The sequence below is a fragment of the Manis javanica genome, chromosome 14, assembly GCF_040802235.1.
Source record: "Manis javanica isolate MJ-LG chromosome 14, MJ_LKY, whole genome shotgun sequence".
Classification (NCBI taxonomy): Eukaryota; Metazoa; Chordata; class Mammalia; order Pholidota; family Manidae; genus Manis; species Manis javanica.
This window is the reverse complement of record NC_133169.1, coordinates 74,358,841-74,379,157: the sequence shown is the minus strand read 5'-3', so window position 1 is coordinate 74,379,157 and position 20,317 is coordinate 74,358,841. Positions and strand designations below refer to the sequence as shown.

The window sequence follows — 20,317 nt, the reverse complement described above, 5'->3', positions numbered from 1 at the left end:
AAAAATGTATCATAGTGGAAGTAATACATACTACTTAGAGATTCAAAACAGGATGATGCCATATTGATGGATTCACTATGTCAGACTGGGTATTAAAAGTTCTATTTAGTGGCTTAAGGTCTAATGACAAGGAGTCAGCTATGAAAAAATTTAGAGAAGAGCATTTTAGGCAAAGGTTAACAACTAATAAAAAGGCCATTTCATTAAGAACAAATATGTATGTTCAAGGAAGAGGAAAAAGGCATGTGGACAATGACTGACTAGTAAACAGTGAGGTCAGAAAAGTAGGGAGAAATCAGGTCACACGGCATGTTAAAAGTGCTTACTAACCTCATAGGTCACAGTAAATTACACAGCATAAGACTGATTATCAACTAGAAAAAAAAATGACATTTCTTAAGTTTTGAACAAATTTACCATCAGGATCTCCTCCAAAAACACATTTGTTTTAGAATATAAATACAAAAAAACTGTCCTAAGAGATACTCAAGTCTTTCATCAAATATTTTTTACATTGATTGGAATTTCAGCATTTAAAAATAATAACAGTGATCATGCCAAGCATCTTTTATTTTTTCTAAATATATCTTAACTATTTCATAGTTAAATTTATACTAATTTGTTCATCTTCTCAAAAGACCCTTTAACACTAACATTTTTTTTAAAAAAATCAAAAGTAAATGTAATCAAAGCTAGTTGAACAATCAAACAGAACAAGGGAAAATATTTATCTCTTGCTCAGTAAAAGTAACACTAAAATCACAAGTTCATGGAAACAACTTCTCTAAGTATACACTATTTTTATGTTCTCTAATAGCAAAAGTAGAAATGATCTTGGACTAGAAATAAAAATTCCTACAAAGCTAGACATGTTTCTAAGATATTCAACTAAAAAATATGGATGTACATTTTACAGACTCTCTGACAGAGACAATGTGTTCTTTCTGTCCCTTTCAATGAACAATTGCAAATATCAGGTTTGGATTGATCTTGAATCAGCAATTTGGTAGTTACCTTAAATTTTTGTTTGGCTCTGCTTTAAAAGAAGTTCAAACTTTTGAAAACTGTAATTTTCAAAATGGCTACTAATGTTATTAAAATGAAAGCAAAAATATTAATATGTGACAAGTATGTATTTTGCTTTTAAAAATATAACTTCATCTATAAGCTACAGTATAATACTGATAAACACTGATAAAAATTACTTATGGAATCCAATAAAGCATACAATACCAAACAATTTTAGAAATCCTCAGTCCAACAAATACTTCATTTTCAAAGGAGAAACTGAGCTACAAGAATTTGAGTGACTTGACAAAGAAAACCAGCTTGTTATTCCAAAAATAGGAATAAGCCAGATGTGTACCCTCGTCTGATGCAGTATTTCATCTCTACTTTTTATAAGGTTGAAAAAGGACAACCAGAAATTCAAGCCATAATTTCCAGTTTGAACAGTGCCCTGGTTAGATCAATCAGGTTCTTGCAAAAGTACTACATGCAGTGCACACTGCTGGGTGATAAAGTTTCCTATTAGATAAGAGATTAAGAGGCTGAGATACAGGGAAGTGATATAAATGGCAAAACAACTAAGAAGTTTAAGAGAAATTAAGTACAATTCAAATACAAAAACAGCTGTGCCTGTCTCAATAATAACAGCAAAATATACAAGTTATACAGGTGTATTTGCAAATTTAAGTGCAGCATTATATACCCTTTTAAGAAATGCAATGAACTTTCTACAGTTAAAAAGCGATTTATGGTCAGATAAGAATGAATTCTCAATTACCCAAACTATTTTTCACAATATGCATCATAAATGTTAAAATACAGAAAGGTATAGGTCTTTCTGACTAATCTGTGATTATTGATAATGGGGCTCAGCTAAAGTTTAGATTTTGATTATCAATGAGAAAATAACTTATTAAGAAATCTGTCATATAAACATGGGAGGGAACATTTATGCAACTATTTGAGTGCAATTGTCTTCATAGGACCATTAACTTATAAGTATCTGTGTACAGCAGATGGCAAGCTAATTATAAGTAATCCTTAATTATTCATTTCAAAAGTAGAAAAATCTGTTAGCTATATGCTAATCTATCTATATATAGATGTGTCTATATAGAGATACATACACACACATACAGATACATGAAAAGCAAACTTCAGTCTTTATTAAAGGATGTGATTAAATTTATATGAACAGGTCTATTTACCCTAAGGAATACCCTGCATAACCACTTAAAAGAATGCGGTGGCTCTAGATGTGTTTATATGCAAAGCTTTTCACACTATTAAGTGAAAGCAAGCAACTTGCAAACCAACATACATAGTGTGATCCCATAAGGAAAAATTTTTAAGGTTATACTTGTATATGTTAGTCGATGCAAAATTAATTTTCTAGAAGCATACTCAAAGTATGGAGTATGGGAAGGAGTAAAGTTGGGAGAGAGAAAATTTTATTCATTTACATTTTATACTTCTCTGTAATGTTTGCATTTTTGCCATATGAATATAGTACCTTTATATAAAATGCCTTGATAAAATTTTTTAAAAGAAAAAGATTGTAGTAGAGAGCAATATGGAGGTTCCTCAAAAAACTTAAAAGAGAAATACCATTTGACCCAGAAATTTCACTCCTAGGAATTTGCCCAAAGAAAACAAGTTCTCAGATTCAAAAAGACATATGCACCCCTATGTTTATTGCAGCACTATTTATCATAGCCAAGATATGGAAGCAACCTAAGTGTCCATCAGTAGATGAATGAATAAAGAAGATGTGGTACATATACACAATAGAATACTATTCAGCCATAAGAAGAAAACAGATCCTACCATTTGCAACAACATGGATGAAGCTAGAGGGTATTATGCTCAGTAAAATAAGCCAAGTGGAGAAAGACAAGTGTCAAATGATTTCCCTCATTTGTGGAGTATAACAGCAAAGCAAAACTGAAGGAACAAAACAGCAGCCTACTCAGACTCTGAGAAGGGACTAATGGTTACCAAAGGGGAGGGGTGTGGGAGGGCGAGTGGGGAGGGAGAGAGAAGGGGATTGAGGGGTATTATGATTAGTACACATGGTGTGGGGGGATCATGGGGAAGACAGTGTAACACAGAGAAGACAAATAGTGACTTTGTGGCATCTTACTACACTGATGGACAGTGACTTCAATGGGGTATGGGGCAGACTTGATAATATGGGTAGTAACCACAATGTTTTTCATGTGAAACCTTCATAAGAGTGTATATCAATGATACCTTAGTGAAAAAAAGAAAAAGATTGCATATTTAAAAAAAATTCTTTAAGTTATGTTTATAGCTAACATAGCTGGCAATTCACTTGATCCAATTAATCTAAATTAAGAAACTTTTACGATAACCACTTTAACAATACGTATTTTAATCATATAGTCAAAGATTAGAAATGTCCACGAAATAATTTACTTACAATCCTCCTTCTAGGAAATTACAAACATTTTCATCTCTCTTAGATACCAGATGGAATGTCTCCCTGATGATCTGCTGTTGTGTGTCTTCACTCTGAGAAGAATAATTCATATGCATTAAGATTGAATTTCTAAGTGTGACAGCATTTTAAGAGTTTAAAAACTAAAAGTAGCAATATCTGTCTGGAAAATTCATCTAAGAAAGAGGTCCTTAGTGAATTAACATACCACATCTTAAAGAAACAAAGCCCAACATTTTTTTATTAAAAAAACAAAAATAAAAAATCAATGGTTCATAGTTTACTCCTACAAATAAACTAACTTATTTCTATGTTTCAAAACAATGAAGACAGTATTAGACAGATGAATTACAGACACTGGTAAAAGGGACACTAGATATTAACTAGTTAAAGCCCACTGTTTTACAAACGGGTAAACTCAGAGGTAAAGTTATAAATAACTCATGTAACTAATTTAATTATGGAATAAAGACACAGAATTTTAGAGCTTCCAATTAAGTTTAACTAAATGCAAATTGGAAAATTGGACAAAATCATAAACAGGTAGTTCACAAGAAAGGAAGTATCATGGTCCATAAGTAAATGAAAAGATATTGAATCTCATTAGTAATTAAGTGAAATATTATAGTAACTATGAGATAACTCCACCTTTACCATATTAGCGAAAGTGTACTGTGACAATATCCAATGTTAACAAATATGACAATATCAAATGTGAAACCAAAGAAACTCTTCCCATCAGTGAGAGGGTAAATGGTAAATCACTTGGAAAATCACTTGAGAAAACAGTTTTATAGCAGCACTTCCACTCCTGGTTACTATGCTAAACCAAATGAAAACATTTTTCTTGAAGGTCAAAAACAACAAGACGTTGGCAAATACATATTATCCATATATATATATATATATATACACAGTAAAGTCTTAACCTGCGTACCAAGAGACTTGTAGAGGAATGATCACACAGGCACTGTAACAACAAAAAAACCTGACAATAACCCCAAGTCCACCCATCACCAAATGGATAAATTACAGTATGCTCATACAATGAAATACTGTAAGAAGTAAGAATTAAAGAAGTAAAGTACACCCATCAATACGAATGATTCTCAGGAATTTAATGTGAAAAAGGGAAGTATTTTAGCTCAGGCTGCCATAACAAAATACCATAGACTGGATGGCTAAACTAACAAAAACTTATTTTCTCATAATTCTGGAGTACAAGTCAATGAAGTATACCAGGGTAGATAAATGAAGCTAAAAGTTGCTTCTTTGGAAAGACTTAAAAATATATAAACATCTGGTAAGATGAATCAACAGAAATGGTGGACAGGAAAAAGGTATGAACATAAGGAACAGAAAGGGAGACCTACTTATATAGGCTGCAGAAATTTAAGGGAGAAAAAATACATCATTTCAGTAGGTGCAAAAAAAAAATCTGATAAAATTAAACATCATTCTTGAATAAAACAGATGAAAGTTGCTAGCAAACTAAAAAGAGAATTGCCTTTAACTAAGGGTATCCTATAAAACGCCTTTGTAAACAATTCACAAATGTTTAAAGTTTCTCCCTTTTAAGATCAGTAACAAGATAGGGATAACTGATACTAGTTTTCCTATTCAGTGGCACACGAGTTGTCATCAGTACAAGAAAGATTTTAAAAAGTAAAAGATACAAGGATCTGAAAGGAAGAAACAAAACTGTCATTCACATATTACAAGATTTTTTTATGTAGAGAATCAAATATCATTTACACAAAAGTGTTACAACTAATGGAATTAGCAAGAACACAAAATCAGTACACAGAATTCTACTGCCAGTAGACTCACAGGCACTGAGACGTGACTGGTGGTTACCACAGGGAGCGGTTGGGGTGGGTTGGTGGGAGGGGGAGGGAGATAAAAGGGCACAGAAATTCTCAATCATAATATAAGTTGGTCACAGGGATGGTAGTAGAGCACGGAGATTCTAGTCAGTGGTTCTGTAACATCTTTCTGTATTGACAGACGGTAACTGCACTAGTGGGGTTGAGGATTTAATAATCTGGGTAACTGCTGAACCACTGTGTTGTATATTTTAAACTGATATAAGATTGTATATCAATGATACTTCAATGTAAATAAATTATATTGGAATCCTAAACTTATGCAACTATCAATTAGGAAATGTAATTTTTACAAGATACCATTTACAATGCCATAAGAAAACATGCAGTACCTAGGAATAAATGAAACAAAAGCATGCAAGATTTCAATGGAGAAAATACATAACTATTGAAAAAGATAAAGATGACCTAAGTAAATGGAAAAATGTACATTGTTTATAGACTGAACGATTCAATATTATGAAGACATTCAATCTCCCCAAAATGCTCCAAACAGTCAAGGTGATTCTAATAAGAATCCCAACAGGGAGAGAGGAAGAATGAAAACCTGAATCTGATTCCAAAACTTACACATTAGATCAAGGGACTAGAATAACAAGACACGTTCAAGTAGAATATGAGAGAATCTGCTGACCATGTAAGAATTATTATAAAGCTGCAATAATTAAGACAACATATTGGTGCAGAAATAGGGAAACTGGCTGATGAAACTGAATAGAGAACCAGAAACACACCCACACATACATAAGGTAATTTAATTTAAAGCAGATCAATAGGGAAAGGAAGGACATTTCTATGAATGGTGCCAGGATAAAAATTGTTGGTCTTGTTCTATTTTAATACAATAAACTTCTGTCTCTCACATTATGCTGAAAAAGCAGTCCTAAGCTGCTTAAAAATGAATGTCTCTGGTCAGGCTGGTAGTAGCCCTGCATCACCAACAGCTGTCAGCCATACGATGGCCTGAACCCAGCCCCTCTACAACTCAGCCTGAGACCAAGCAGGGCAGGAGGAGGCTGCACACTTGCCCTCCCCACTTCATCCTCACTAGGCCCTCCTGACCCTCTACTGTCCTCTGTCTGGGCCAGCTGAATGCCAGGGGTCCCCCCAGGCAAGAGCTGAGCCCATAGTGGGCAGCAAGGTCCCCTGCCCTGGGAGCTCGGCCCCTGTTCCAACGTCTGGCAAACCCGCCAGTTTGTGGCAACTTATTATCATGTAGCACCAACATTTTGTGATAATAAATGTTTTCAGTTAAAAAAAGTCAGTGGTGACACTATAAAACTTTAAAAATGTAGCATCTTTATGATCTTGTAATAGTGTTGGATTTTTAAGTAAGACACAAAATAAAGGTAACCATAAAAAGAAAAATTGGCAAATTTGGTCACATCAAAAGCAAACATTTTTAATGCTCAAAAGACACCAGAAAAAATGATAGCCACAAGCACAGAAAATGTATCTGCAATACATAAAAACTGGCAAAAGAATAGCATCCAGTATATACAAAGAACACTCAGACATCAGTAAGAAAAAAAATAAACATCTCAACATAAAAATGACTTGGCAAAACAGAAGACTTTGATAAGTTACCCCCAAAAAAGGAAATCAGAATGGTAAATAACTATGAAAGATGTTCAAATTCATGTAGAAAAAAAGAGAGTAAGAAGAAAAAAGGGGAGAAAGAAAAACCCTTCTAGTTAAAACTGCAATGACATTAAGTACCCCTACTGAAGGTATATAAATATGTCTAATAATATCAAGCATTGGCAAGTACTTGGCCCAAGAAAGCACCCTTACACTACCAGAACTGTAAACTGGTACAACCACTTCTGAAAACGGATCGGCATTACCTAGTAAAGCTGAACATGCACATATCCTAGGACAAAGTTATTCAACTCCTAGTTATACCCTAGAGAAATTTAAAAAGATGATTACAAGAATGATTTAGCAAAAAGCTTACAATGTAAATGTCCATCAATGCTAGAATGTATAAATAAACTGTGGTTTATTCACACATAGACTATTACACAGCAACTAAATAAATCACTATAGACATAAAGCCAATAAAGACCTTAGAAAAATTCAATCACAGAAAAATATAAATAATATTAATCTGTCTATTTTAAAGTTCAGAAACAAGTAAAAGTAAGCAATAAACTGCTTTAGGACAAAAAACTGTGGTTAAAAAAATAAGAGAATGACTTAAAATTCAAGATGGTGGTTATCTCTGAGCAGAGAGGGAACAGGATACAAGAGAGGTGCAGAAAGACTTCAAAGGTATTGGTAATTTTCCTTAAAAGGAGTAACAAATAGTAGTAAGTGTATTATTTCCTATACCTTATGTATACTTAGCACATAAGTATTCTTTTTATCTAGTCCACATTTTATAAAAACATTGAAAAGAGGGAGGGGGCACCACTGTCCGAGACAGTTGCCCTCCTCCTTCCTTGGGTTTTCTCGATCATCTCACCACCTCCTTCTAGTCTTCACGTGGGCCTTACCTGTGCCCCTGGATGACCTTACTCTTGCGGCTTCAACCATATTATCTTCCTGACCTTTAGTTCTCCTCTACCCTGGTGCCTAAAAGAAGACTATCTTCTTTTCTGAATCATTGGCAAGTATTTCCAGTTTCCAAATAGACATCTCCACTTATATTCCATTAAGATATATTAAAATTTGCATTCTGAAGACAAAAAGCATTATTTTTTCTAAAACCTATTTTTACTGTATTTTTAATCTCAGTTAATGGCATTAGTGTTCATCCAATCTTTAAGCCAAAAATAATATTTCCTTTTCTGTCATGTCCTATGTCCATTTATCCATTCAGTCACCCAGCACTGTTGATTCTACTTCAGAAACAACAGTGAAGCTGGATTCAGAGATACTATCTCAACTCAGATTCTCACTCTTTCCCAGAATACTGTTGAGAACCACACAAGTGCTAACTATATGCCACCTGTCTCTTTACTCCAGACCATGCCAAGTCACCAGAATTGCTTCTTAAAAAACAGTATGTTACTTCCTCTCTTAAAAACCTCGTTTCCATCTGACCTAAAATCCAAACTCCCTACCATGTCATAAAAAGCCCTCCAGAATCTAATCCAGACCGTACCTCTGAAGTTCCACCATCTGTTTCTTCTCTCCCTTGTGATCTACTCCAGCCACACTGCACTGGCACCGTTCAGTCCCTCCTATGCTTCTCCTCGTCCACCCCATTCTCTAGCAACCCCCACTTAGGACTCAGTTCAAATGTGATTACTTCCACGAAGTCGTTTTTTCACTTTCACAGGAAAAACTGGTTCCTTCTTCCTCAAGCTGCCTTGGTACTGCTTCTCTTCCTATAACACACTTTAAACAATATGCTCAAGTTTTCTTTGCAGATACCTGAATTCTATGACACTCTGAGCTACCTTAGATCTTCTTTGAATCTGAAGCCCCCAAGAGTGGCTGGCAAAGAATAACCAATAAAAGTACACTGAATAAATGTACTTGTAATGGAGAAGAAGGGATCCATCCATATCCATTTACATAGATTGTCAAATATCTGGGTCACCATACTGTGCGGAAGTTGGGGGTCCTGTGGCCAGGATCCTCACTGAACTTAAACCACTTGATGATGTAGCTGGCCTTCCACACCTGTAGGCAATAAGCTATTATTACACTGTAGAGAGCTCTGCCCAGTGCTCTGGGTGGAGGCAGAAATGCTAGTGCTCTAACTATCGCCAGGAGAAGCCAGGGAATAAACCCTTTCACTCCAAGAACGTTTTCCTGTCATTTTCTTTGGTCACAGTGAATCCATAGTGAACTTGCCCGGGGCTGAACCCATTGGCAAGAAAATTGGCATGGTCAGTAGGGTTCATTGTTGAGCAAAGAAAAAGACAGGCTGCCCTTATGGGAGGGGTGCTTCAGCAGGCTGCCCCTGTGAATGGAGAGACAGTGGATTGTCCCCCAGTGGGTATGTGGTCTGAGGTGGCTTGCCTCCTAGAGGGCTGTGCCCCACCCCAGGACTGGAGGCAAGAGGAGGTGACACCTGAGGCAGCAGGGGTGGCCCTTGGTATAGTAAGTAGGTTTTTTGAGAGACAGGGTGCCTGTGAGGCAGCGGGGACTGTGGGTTGGCTGCTTCTCACAGTATTAAAAAAGTCTACAGAAGAGGAGGACATGCCCCTGAAAAAGACCCAAGAAATGGCGGCATGAGAATGTGAGCTGCAAACTGCTGCAGATTCACTGAAGAAGGAAATGGCATTGATGCGAGAGGAAACAGCATGAGAACGCTGGCAGCGAGGTGCCACTGAAGAGGTAAAAGACTCCTTACAGAATGAGATGGCAGTGCTGCCAGGTGCTCTGAAGGAGTAAAAGGCCATCAAGGAAAAAGACGAGCTCCTGAGGGAAGCACAGGTGGAGGTGGCATGACAATGCCAACTGCGAAGCACTGCCATAAGAGAGCTGCTGGGGACTGAGCTAGCATTGCTGCAAGGCATGGTGGAAAATGTAAAGGTTGTAGCAGAGGAGGCACTCGGGGGAGGGGAGAGAAAGGTGCCGTCAGCCCTGGAAATGGAAGACTGGGGAAGGATAAAGGGGTGGTGCTGGAGGCACTGGCCCCTCCTGTACTGAAAGCACACCAGTGGTTGTAAAGAAAATAAAGACCCAGCAGCTGAGAGCTCCCCAAGGAGAGGAGCAGCCCCCTCCCCAGGTCATGGAGCACTCTATTCTCCGCCCCTATACTCAGGCTGAGCTGGTGGATTTGGGCTACCAGTTTAGGCAGAGGCCCTCAGAGTCAATATCAGCTTGTCTCCTGTCTGTGGGACTTAGGGGTGGATGGAATTGTTCTGTTGGGATCAGAGATGGGAAAGCTGGCTTCCCTGACAGTGCAGCCCACCTTGAGGCAGCGACTACAAAATGCACATCAGACCACAGGGAGTCACTCCCTCCTCGACTGACTTATGGCTGCAACTGACTTATGGCTGCACTTCATGCTGTGTAGCCCAGTCAGGGTGATCTACCATCCTCTCCTGTTAGATGGCAGACGTATGCTGAGATCCAACAGGTGTTACAAGAGCTTGGCATAAGAAATACCATCTATAGTCCAGAGAATTATGGCCCAGATGAAGAGATTTTCACTAGTCAGATGAGAAACACTGTGCTTTAAACAGCTCCCACATCCCTCTTTGGGTCTCTAGTGGCCATTCTTTCCCCTCACTTAGGACAGCCCATAAACGAGGTGCCATGTACAGTAGCAAACTTAGGAGAGGCTGAAGCAATGAGAACATGGAAAGAAATAAGGTCTGCTACTCACAAGAAGAATTTAAAGGGCCCCATGAAGGTTACGAGGACCCAGATGTGGGTTGATTTAATGCGGGCAGGAGAAAATGGAAGGAAATTAGGCAGGAAGTCAAATAGGATCTTACTAGAGCTATGGCAACAACTGAACCCAGAGCAGCAGTTCCAGTCATTAAGACAAAAGAGGCAGAGGTCAGAGACAGAACCACAAGTCTGGCTTGTGTTTGCAAGACTTCCTGCTCGAGAGTGAGCCAACCTCACTCGAGCCCACACAGGAAGATGATTGGAGAAGACAGCTGGACTGAGGCGAAGGTCGAGGTATCTGCCCTGAGGGACCAGGGGAGACCAGAGGTCACATGTTGAAATAGTTATCCACTGGTCCCCAGTGAACATACAACATGTCCTGGCTCTGGTGGACACTAGGGCTGAATGTTCACTGATTCGTGGTAACCCTGCGCGGTTCCCCAGGACCCCCACTATCATAGATGGATATTGGGGGAAGGCTATCAGAGTGAAAAAAGCCCAAATACCTTTGGGAATAGGGCGTCTACCCCCAAAAGAGTATACTGTCTGTGTATGTATCTCCTATCCCTGAGTATATTTTGGGGATTGATATCCTGCAGGGTCTGTGGTTGCAAACCACTGCAGGTGAGTTGAGACTGAGAGTACGTGTGGTGAAGGCAGTTCTGCAGGGACATGCTAAGCACCCACCCATAGCTTTGCCTGTGCCTTGGCAGGTGAGTAATACCAAACACTACAAACTGCCTGGAGGGCATAAAGTGATTGGAGAAACTCTCCAGGAATTGAAAAAGATGGGTATTATAAAGCCCACCCACAGTTCTTTAAATTCCCCAGTGTGGCCAGCCAGATGGCTCCTGGCATGTGACTGGATTACAGAGAATTGAATAAAGTCATACCCCCCTATGCATGCTGCTGTCCCCTCTATTGCAGGCCTAACGGGTATCCTCAGCCACGAACTAGGAACATACCATTATAGGGTAGATCTTGCTAATGCCTTCTTTTCCATTGACATTGAGCAGGAAAGTCAGGAACAGTTTGTCTTCACGTGGGAAGGACAGCAATGGACTTTCACCATCCTTCCACAGGGATACCCCCACAGCCCCACCATCTGTCATGGACTTGTAGCCCAGGACTCGGCTACATGGGAGAAATCACCAACAGTGCGGCTGTACTATTATATTGATGATGTCATGCTCACGTCCAATTCTCTTTCAGATCTAGAAGGTGCAGCACCTAGACTGCTGCAACATCTATAGGAGATAGATGTGTGAACAGCACCAAGGTTCAGGGACCTGGTTTGTCAGTCAAATTCTTGGGTGTCGTCTGGTCAGGTAAGACCAAAGTTATACCAGAAGCAGTCATAGATAAAGTCCAGGCCTTTCCTACCTCTAGAACTGTAGCATTGCTAAAGGAGTATTTGGGTCTTCTAGGCTACTGGAGAGTTTTTAGCCCGCACTTGGTACAAATTCTGAAGCTCTTATACCAGTTGGTATGAAAGGGCGTCAGGTGGGACTGGGATGAGACATGTGCATCTGCCTGAACTAAAGCAAAACAGGCAGTCAAGGCCATGTAAGCCTTAAGTGTGATAGACCATCAAGGCCCTGTGAGCTGGATGTTCATGTGACTGAAGATGGTTAAGGCTGGGGTCTCTGGCAGTGGCTTGAACGAACTTGCCAACCTGTTGGATTCTGGTCACAACTCTGGAAAGTGGCAGAGGTATGATACACTTTGATAGAAAAACAACTGGCTGCCATGTATCATGACTTGCTGGCTACAGAACCCAACACTGGAATGGCCCCAATAAAGGTAATAACCATCTCTTCCATCTTGGGGTGGGTACAAGACTGGACCCAAAAGCCAAGAAGTGGTGTGGCACAAATGCCCACACTGGCCAAGTGGGGTGCTTACTATAGCAATGCAGTGCCCTCTCTAGTAGCCCCTTGAGTGAAGAACTCCAATGCTTATTGGGGCCAGTGACATATACTAGTGAAAAGCAGGGAGAACTTGCTTTTGTAGCAGAGAGTCCCTATTGGGAGGGAAGAGCCCTTATACCTGAAGATGCATGGTACACAGACGGATCCAGCCATGGGCAGCCCCCAAAATGGAGGGCTGTAGCTTTCCATCCTAAGACTGAGACAATATGGATGGAAGATGGTGAGGGGAAGAGCAGCCAATGGGCAGAGCTGCAGGCAGTGTGGCTTGTTATCAGCTAGGAGCCCTCCCCTATAGCTGTCTGCACTGACAACTGGGCTGTCTTATTGGGGTTTGACCCTGTGGCTACCAACTTGGTACCATGACAGCTGGCTGGTTGGTCACTGACCCCTTTGGGGGAAAGAACTGCAGCAAGACTTATGGGCCTGTGGTCCAGCTAAAATAATTACAGTATAGCATGCCACAGGTCGTTTGCTACTGGCATCCCCAGGAAATGATGCAGATAAATTGGCCCAGATACACTGGTTAGAAGGAAAGCCTGCCTCTGATGTAGTCCAATGGTTATATCAGCATTTGTTGTATGCAGGGCAAAAGACAATGTGGGCTGTAGCCCTTTGGTGGGGCTTGCCTTTGACCTTTGAAGAAGTAAGTAGAGCCCAGCAGAAGTGTGTCGTATGCTCTAAAAGGGACTTACACCGAGTTCCACTGTAACATGTGATAAGAGCTAAGGGGCCTATAGACCTCATCAGGTGGCAGATAGACAATAATGGGCCTCTACCTGTGTCAGAAGCATATCGGTATGCCATGACTTGTGTGGATACAGCTACTGGACTTCTAGTTGCTTTTCCTACCCATTGTGTAGATCAGCAGACGACCAAAACAGGCCTGGGGCATCTCTTTGCTGCCTATGGCCAACCACAGGTAATTGAGAGTGATCAGGGCACCCATTTTACTGGACATGCACTGCAAGAATGGGTACGACAGCTGGGAATCAAACGGAAGTTTCATGTGCCACACAGTCCTACTGCAACAGGCACAATAGAGAGGCACAATGGCTTGTTAAAATCCAGACTAAAGTCAGATACCAATAGTCTGCGGGGATGGTCAGTCCACTTATGATCCATGCTATGCCATTTGAACAAGAGACTCAGAAAGGGAGTTCTGAGCCCCATAGACATGTTAACACATATGGCTGCCTCCCCTCCACAACTGCAAGTACAAACCAAGGAAGAATCGCTGAAGCCAAGGTTCGGCCACCAGAATAACATCTTGCTGCCAACACCAACTGCACTAAACCATGGAGACTCCATTGAGTGGACATGGCCTTGGACCTTTTGACACATGGACCAATGATGGCTGACTCTCCTGGCACCTTGGGGACAAGGCCTGGAAGCTGGCCCCCTGTGTATTCCTAGAATAACAGAAGAATGGCCAGAAGGTAGGAGCATCTTACCAGGGAATTGTTTTATCATTATGCACCTCCAGTAGCACTATACATAGACCCTTCAGTAACCCCCACGGGGAGAGGAGTCAAAGTATGGTATACTAGGCCTGGATGGGACCCCCCTTTCCTACTACATTCCTATCACAGGACCACTCCCTTGCATGCATCCTACCTGATGGACAAGATTTGCCTATGTTGATGTCATTAAAACATGTGTCTTATTGCCCCTAAGGTCTTTGTGAAATGGGAACCTCCTCTGGCTTGGGGATTGTTATAATTTTTGTTCAAAACCTTGCATTTTAATTTTCGTTACTATCTCTAAGTTGTTGTTCATTATTGCCCCTAAGGTCTTTGTGGATTGGGAACCTCCTCTGGTTTGAGGATTATAATTTTCATTACCTGTTATCAAAATCTTCTTGTATCTTAATTTTTGTTAGATCCCTAAGTTGTTGTTATCCTCTGCTGCTGTTGTGGAATCATGTTACAGTGCTCCAGCTTTCTTGCACAGGGACCATTGCGGAAGACTGATAGTGTATAGATTGTTAGGGGGAGAATCCTGAAGGGGTGGAGTGTGGGAAAGTTGGGGTTCCTATGGCCAGGATTCTCACTGAACTTAAAGCGCTTGATGATATAACTGGCCTGTTGCTAGGCTACCACTTCCACACCTGTAGGCAATAAGCTATTACTGCACTATATAGAGCGCTTGGCCCAGTGTTCTGGGGGAGGCAGAGCCGCTAGTGCACGACCTACCACCGAGGGAATAAGTAATAAATCCTTTCACCCCATTTACTGGCATTTTCTTTGGTCACATTGAACACACACACACACACACACACACACACACACACACACAGTAAAGGAAAGGCATTGTGGTGTAGTAGTTAAACGTTTATTTTTGTTGCCTTCTCAATCCCCAACTAAAACAATATTGAAGGGTTGGAGGATTTTTTTTCTTTTTTTTAAAGGGCACAAACCCACAAGGATGAGAAGAATGGGAAAGGAACACAAGGACAACAAAACTTGCAAGGTGGTTGAATGAGTGGTAAAGTATTATGTAAACCTCAGAAAATTTAATCCTAAATTGGTGACAGGAAAATCTAAGAATTAACCCAATTTGTACAACAAAATAGACAAAGCCTCAGGAATTGGGGCTTTTGAGCACTTTTGGAAGTGAAGATAGAGGAGGACTGTTTAAGAAGCAGAAGGACCATTAAATTCCTCCACCATGGCCAAGAAACTATCTGGGAGTGAATAAAAGGGGGTATTGGGTGAGCAAGGAGCATTATGGCAGCCACTACAGTGGCTCACTAAAGAAACAACATCTGCATCCCTAGAACCCGTAAGGGGGTACCCTTATGTAGCAAAAAGGACTTTGTGGGTGTAAGTTAATAACTTTAAGATGGGTAGTTTATCCCTGATCATTTGAGTAGACCTTCTAATCACATGGCTCCTTACACCTGGAGAACCTTTCCTGGGCTGTGGTCAGAGGGAGATGTAACGAGAAAAGAAATGTTCTTCAGATGGCCGTGAAGATGGAGGAAGGGGCCGTGAGCCAAGGAATCTGGGCGGCCTCTAGAACTGGGAAAGCCACAGAAATGGACTCTCTTCCAGCACCTCCAGAACAGCTGCAGCTCTGAGGTAAAACCTGTGCCAGACTTCTAACTCACAGACTGTACAATGACAAGTTTGTGTTGTTTTTAGTCGCCAAGTTTGTGGTCATTTGTTAGAGCAGCAATAAAAAGCAAATACAGGCACCATACTGAAAAATGGGGTTTTAAGAATATGTACACACACCCTGAAATCTGTAGCACTTTTCTTCAAATAGTTCCCAGAATACCTACAGCCAGGCAGGCCTCCTTCACCTATCAGGCAAAGCCCAGAACAAACTATTCTGGAAACTCTTATCTACATCTGAAGATATTGACACTGGAGGTCCAAACTGTGGCAGAAACTGTTATCTGTTCACCAAAATCTAGTTCCTTTATTTCCTGGACACAAAATTCAACAATATTTTTCATTTTTGAATTTAGGTGGAACCACACAACTCAGTTCTGGCCACTGGCAGGTGGTTAGGAATTTGCAGTAGTATGACAGAAACCTGATTGAGCTTATCTCATCCCAATTCTACATACCCTGCCATCGTGTTAATAAGCTGAAATGGCCATTATGGGAGTACTTACACCATGGTCACAAATGCTACAAATTAGAGCTTTTTCCTTCCAGGCAAGCCCATTGTTAAAAATATACCATCCAAGCCTCACCCATAAAAATTCCTGCAGTCTCCCATGTTAGCTAGCTACAGAAGTTTCTGTACCTCTTCTCAAGAATGACAAACACATGCCCATAAAAAGAGGTTTTCTAGCTGATTAGGAAGACTAATACTGGACTTTATGTGAAAATTAAACTTTCATTGTGTTAATCCACTAAGATTTAGTGGCCTGTTGTAGAAAACTATAATTCTTACACTAGCTAATGCTGAGTCTGCTTATCTCAAGTGAAGCTCATATGGAAAACCTCTATTAATGGATTCAGAGCTCCTAATTAGCTTTAGTATCCTACCCTTAGACAGGAACAGTCAACCAAGGATTACTGTACAACTGAAAGCAGATGTAAGTGATATAAAAGCTAAAGACAAAATAGGGATGAAAGCCACTAGGAAAAAACAACCAATTAAGAAGAAGAAAGTGTTTAAATATTGTGGATAAATGAAGGTTCCTGTGGCCAGGACTCTCACCTGGCCCTGGTTGGCTAGCTCACTACACACGTGTGGGCAACGCATTGTTATTGACTCTTTATAAAGAGCCCTGCCCAGTGCTCTGCGCAACACGGTGGCGCAGCTACAGGGTTGCAGGAGAGCAGAGCAGAGGCTGGAGTGGTGGTAGCGACAGAGAGACTGGGACGGCTGTGCAGGCAGAGAGGCCCAGAGGCAGACATGCTCTGAGTGGATGGGATTTCAGTGATTGACCTGCCACCATGGAAATAAAGTTGGCTGTAACCCTTTCACCCCAAGAATATTCTACTGTCATCTCTTTGGTCACACTGAGTCCACAGTGAACTTGCCCGGGACTGAAACCCATTGGCAAGACAAACATCTATCAATAATACCAGAGAAGTAAGATAGATGGTGCAACTATGAAATAAAAACAGAGACTTATAAAAGAGTAACATTCAGAAATTTTAAAAGGCACATGGAAATTAAAAATATAAGGAGAAAATTTAAAGTTTGGGGGAAAGACTGGAAAGTAAGATTGAGAATATCATCCAGAAAACAGAGCCAATGGGCAAAAAGAGAGAAAATAGAAGAGCAGAGATAAGAAAGAGCAAGGACGGAAGAACTGTTCAAAGCAATGCTGAATAAAAGGAGACTGAAAAAGAGGAGAAAACCGAGAAATTTTTCAGAGGACAGGAATTTCCAGAATAAAAATCCCATCAAGTACTCAACACAGTTAATGAGAACAGACTCCGAGCAAGGGGCTTTGAAACTTTAGAAACACAAACATGAGTCTACATACTCTGTACAGTAAAAAAGCAGATATGTAAAGAAAACATGTTCAGAATGGCTTCAGGCTTTCTGATAGAAACAATAGTGGAAACCAAAACATAATACAACAAAATCATCAAAATTCTGAGGAAAAGTTACTTGCAACCTAGTATTTTATAGGCAGACAATGTGCAATTATAATAAGGCTCTTTTCAGACATGCAAGGTCTCAAAACACTCTACCTCCCACATCCTTTCTTAGGAAGTTACTGGAGGGTGTGCTCCACCATAAAAAGGCACTAAACCAAGGAATCTGGCAACAGAAGATCCAATACAGAAACAGGCAAAAAGGAATCCCCAAGATAACAAAGATCCTAGTATGACCATAAAATGAGTACAGATTGGACCTAGTCAGAAGATTCCAGGAGAAATTTCTTTAGGAACATGAAACTAGGTAGAAGACACATATGATTGAAAGAGCTGGAAAGGCATGAATTTGTGATATGTGAATAGAAAAACAGAGTGAAGGGAAGGGCAAATGTATCTCCAAGGAAAATAAAATGTTGTCAGGAAAGGAAAAACTAACCAGTTTACAACATGGTTCAGTGTTTACACAGTAGGTTAATGTAAACACCTAATACTAATCTAACCAAAATTATGAAATAGCTATGAGGGGACTGTAAAGAACACAGATGTTGGGAGGAAGTAGGAGAGAAGAGCTAGATAATCATTTTCAATAGTTGAAGTCAATAAATAGATCATGCCCAAAAGTGAAAAGTCAGGCAGCAAAACAAGAAAGTTATGCAGAGACAAGTACACAAATACTGAGCAATCAGCTAAAAGTACTTACCTGTGGGAAGAAGGAAATGAGAATGTTATTTTGCATAATAAACCTTAATAATTATTGAACCCATATGTATGTGCAGCTTCCATAAACTAAAAATAAAGATGGGAGGGAGGAAAGCATGGAATCTACAACAAGAGTGTCTGGGCTATTCCTGAATATGCTCTTTATGAATTGTTACTGAGCAAGTTAGTTAACCTTTGTGTGTTTGAGTTTTCCTCACTTACAATGAAGGCTTTTTTTTTTCTGAGTTGTATTACTTCACAGGTGACTTAGGGAATGGAACCGGCTTGGTGGCTGGTCCCACTAGCATAGAGGCCACACAGAACTGGGGCACTTACTTTTACCTTCGTTCACTGGGCTAGCACTTCCACCTCTCCGGAGCCCAACTGGGAAGAGATGACAGTAAGGGAGCAGAGAACAGCATCACTGCCTCTCCTACAGAGGCCAGAGGCATAGTTTAGTTGTGAAAAATACAAGCAGCATTCAAGGAGAAATACCTCTTCTCGTACATGGCATGTTGGGGATGACGTTATCACACTCAAAGATCTGAAGAAGGGGCTGTATGATTTGTCATGAGTCATGATCTGGCTGCCTTTCTCTCTGACCTCACTTCCTGCCACTCTTCCCTGTGATTGCTCAGCTTGCCTTCCTATTTCTCAACTCAAGTCCATCTGAGTGATGTTGTACCTCTTTCTGCCTCTCCCCCACCACTGTTCATCCCCTTACACTGTTTGATTTTTCTTCACAGGCTGATCATAACTTTACATAATCTGTTTATTGTCTATTTCCTATCACTAGAATGTAAACTCACAGGGCAGCTACTCATCACAATATTAACAGTGCTTAGAACAGTGCCATGCAAACAACAAATAAATATTTATTGGAAGAATATGGGCAGAGAAAAGAGTGCTGGACAGGTCCAATAGCATCCAGAAAGGCCACTGCACCTCTCGAAGGACTAGGTCTAGAAGTGCCTCCCCTTGGAATCTTAAGAACTTAAGCCCTGCTAGCTAGAATGCTGGTCTTTATTCCTCCTACACTGTAATATCCTTCTGAAAGTTGCCTTATCCTTCAGTCAAGAAAGTTGTTTATATTGCAGTTCAACAGACCTGCTAAGGGGAAGGCTGACAGGGCAGAATGGGTAAGGAAAGGACATGGGTAATTTAACCCAGTGTGAGAGTTTCATAAACCAGAGGCTGTAAGGGAATTGGCTCCTCTAGCTGGTCTACAACTCAGGGCTACCTGGGCTTACCAACAGCAGTGAAAAAATGTATAACCCACTAGAACAAAGATGACTCCAAGTGCTAAAGAATGAATCCTTGACTTTCCAACAAAAATTAGCGAAGATTTCCCTTCAGGATCAGAAAAGGAAAGGGCCCTCATACACTCAGACTGTGTCCAATTTTTTAAGACAAACATACACAGATAAAAATTTTTTGCAAATTATTAAAGTACTACTCATATACATTAGGGTTATTTTTAACATTTTAATAGAACAGCATTAGTAAATTAAATATCTTAAAGCCACAAATGTTCAATAAACCCACCAACAGCTTCAGTGTATTCATTTTGTGGGATTAATGCATAAAAGATATATACTCTTCATTGGGACATCCCTGGAAGGAAAAATTAACACTGGAGGAAATACAATAAATGTTAATAGTTATCTGTAGGTAGTGAAATCAAGGATGATGTTAGTGATCCCAAAATTTAAATATTTTCCACATGATCACAAAAAAGAATGCATTTAAAAATTAAATAATTCAAAAATCAACAATTTTACTAAAAAAACACAATATAGCCCCCTTTATACAAGGCCTTCGTCTGTTTTGAAAGACAAGAGAATGACCTATAACATTGTGCTATTTATAACATTTCCCCCTATCCAAAAATCACTGTAATTCTGAACAGTTTTACAGATTCTTCTTTTAAAATTTAACAGGTTTAATCTTAATTTTTTTAAA

General features: G+C 40.0%; 1 protein-coding gene across 5 annotated transcripts in view; it reads right to left on the bottom strand.

Moving 5' to 3' along the window:
- The window catches only part of AP3S1 (adaptor related protein complex 3 subunit sigma 1), a 64,841-nt gene that overhangs the window by 39,342 nt on the left and 5,182 nt on the right, over positions 1-20,317 (bottom strand). For all 5 annotated transcript variants that reach the window (XM_073221897.1, XM_036993723.2, XM_036993722.2 and 2 more), the window contains exon 2: positions 3,452-3,543. In XM_073221897.1, coding sequence (XP_073077998.1) covers positions 3,452-3,543 — 92 coding nt within the window. The remainder of the gene's footprint in view (positions 1-3,451; positions 3,544-20,317) is intronic.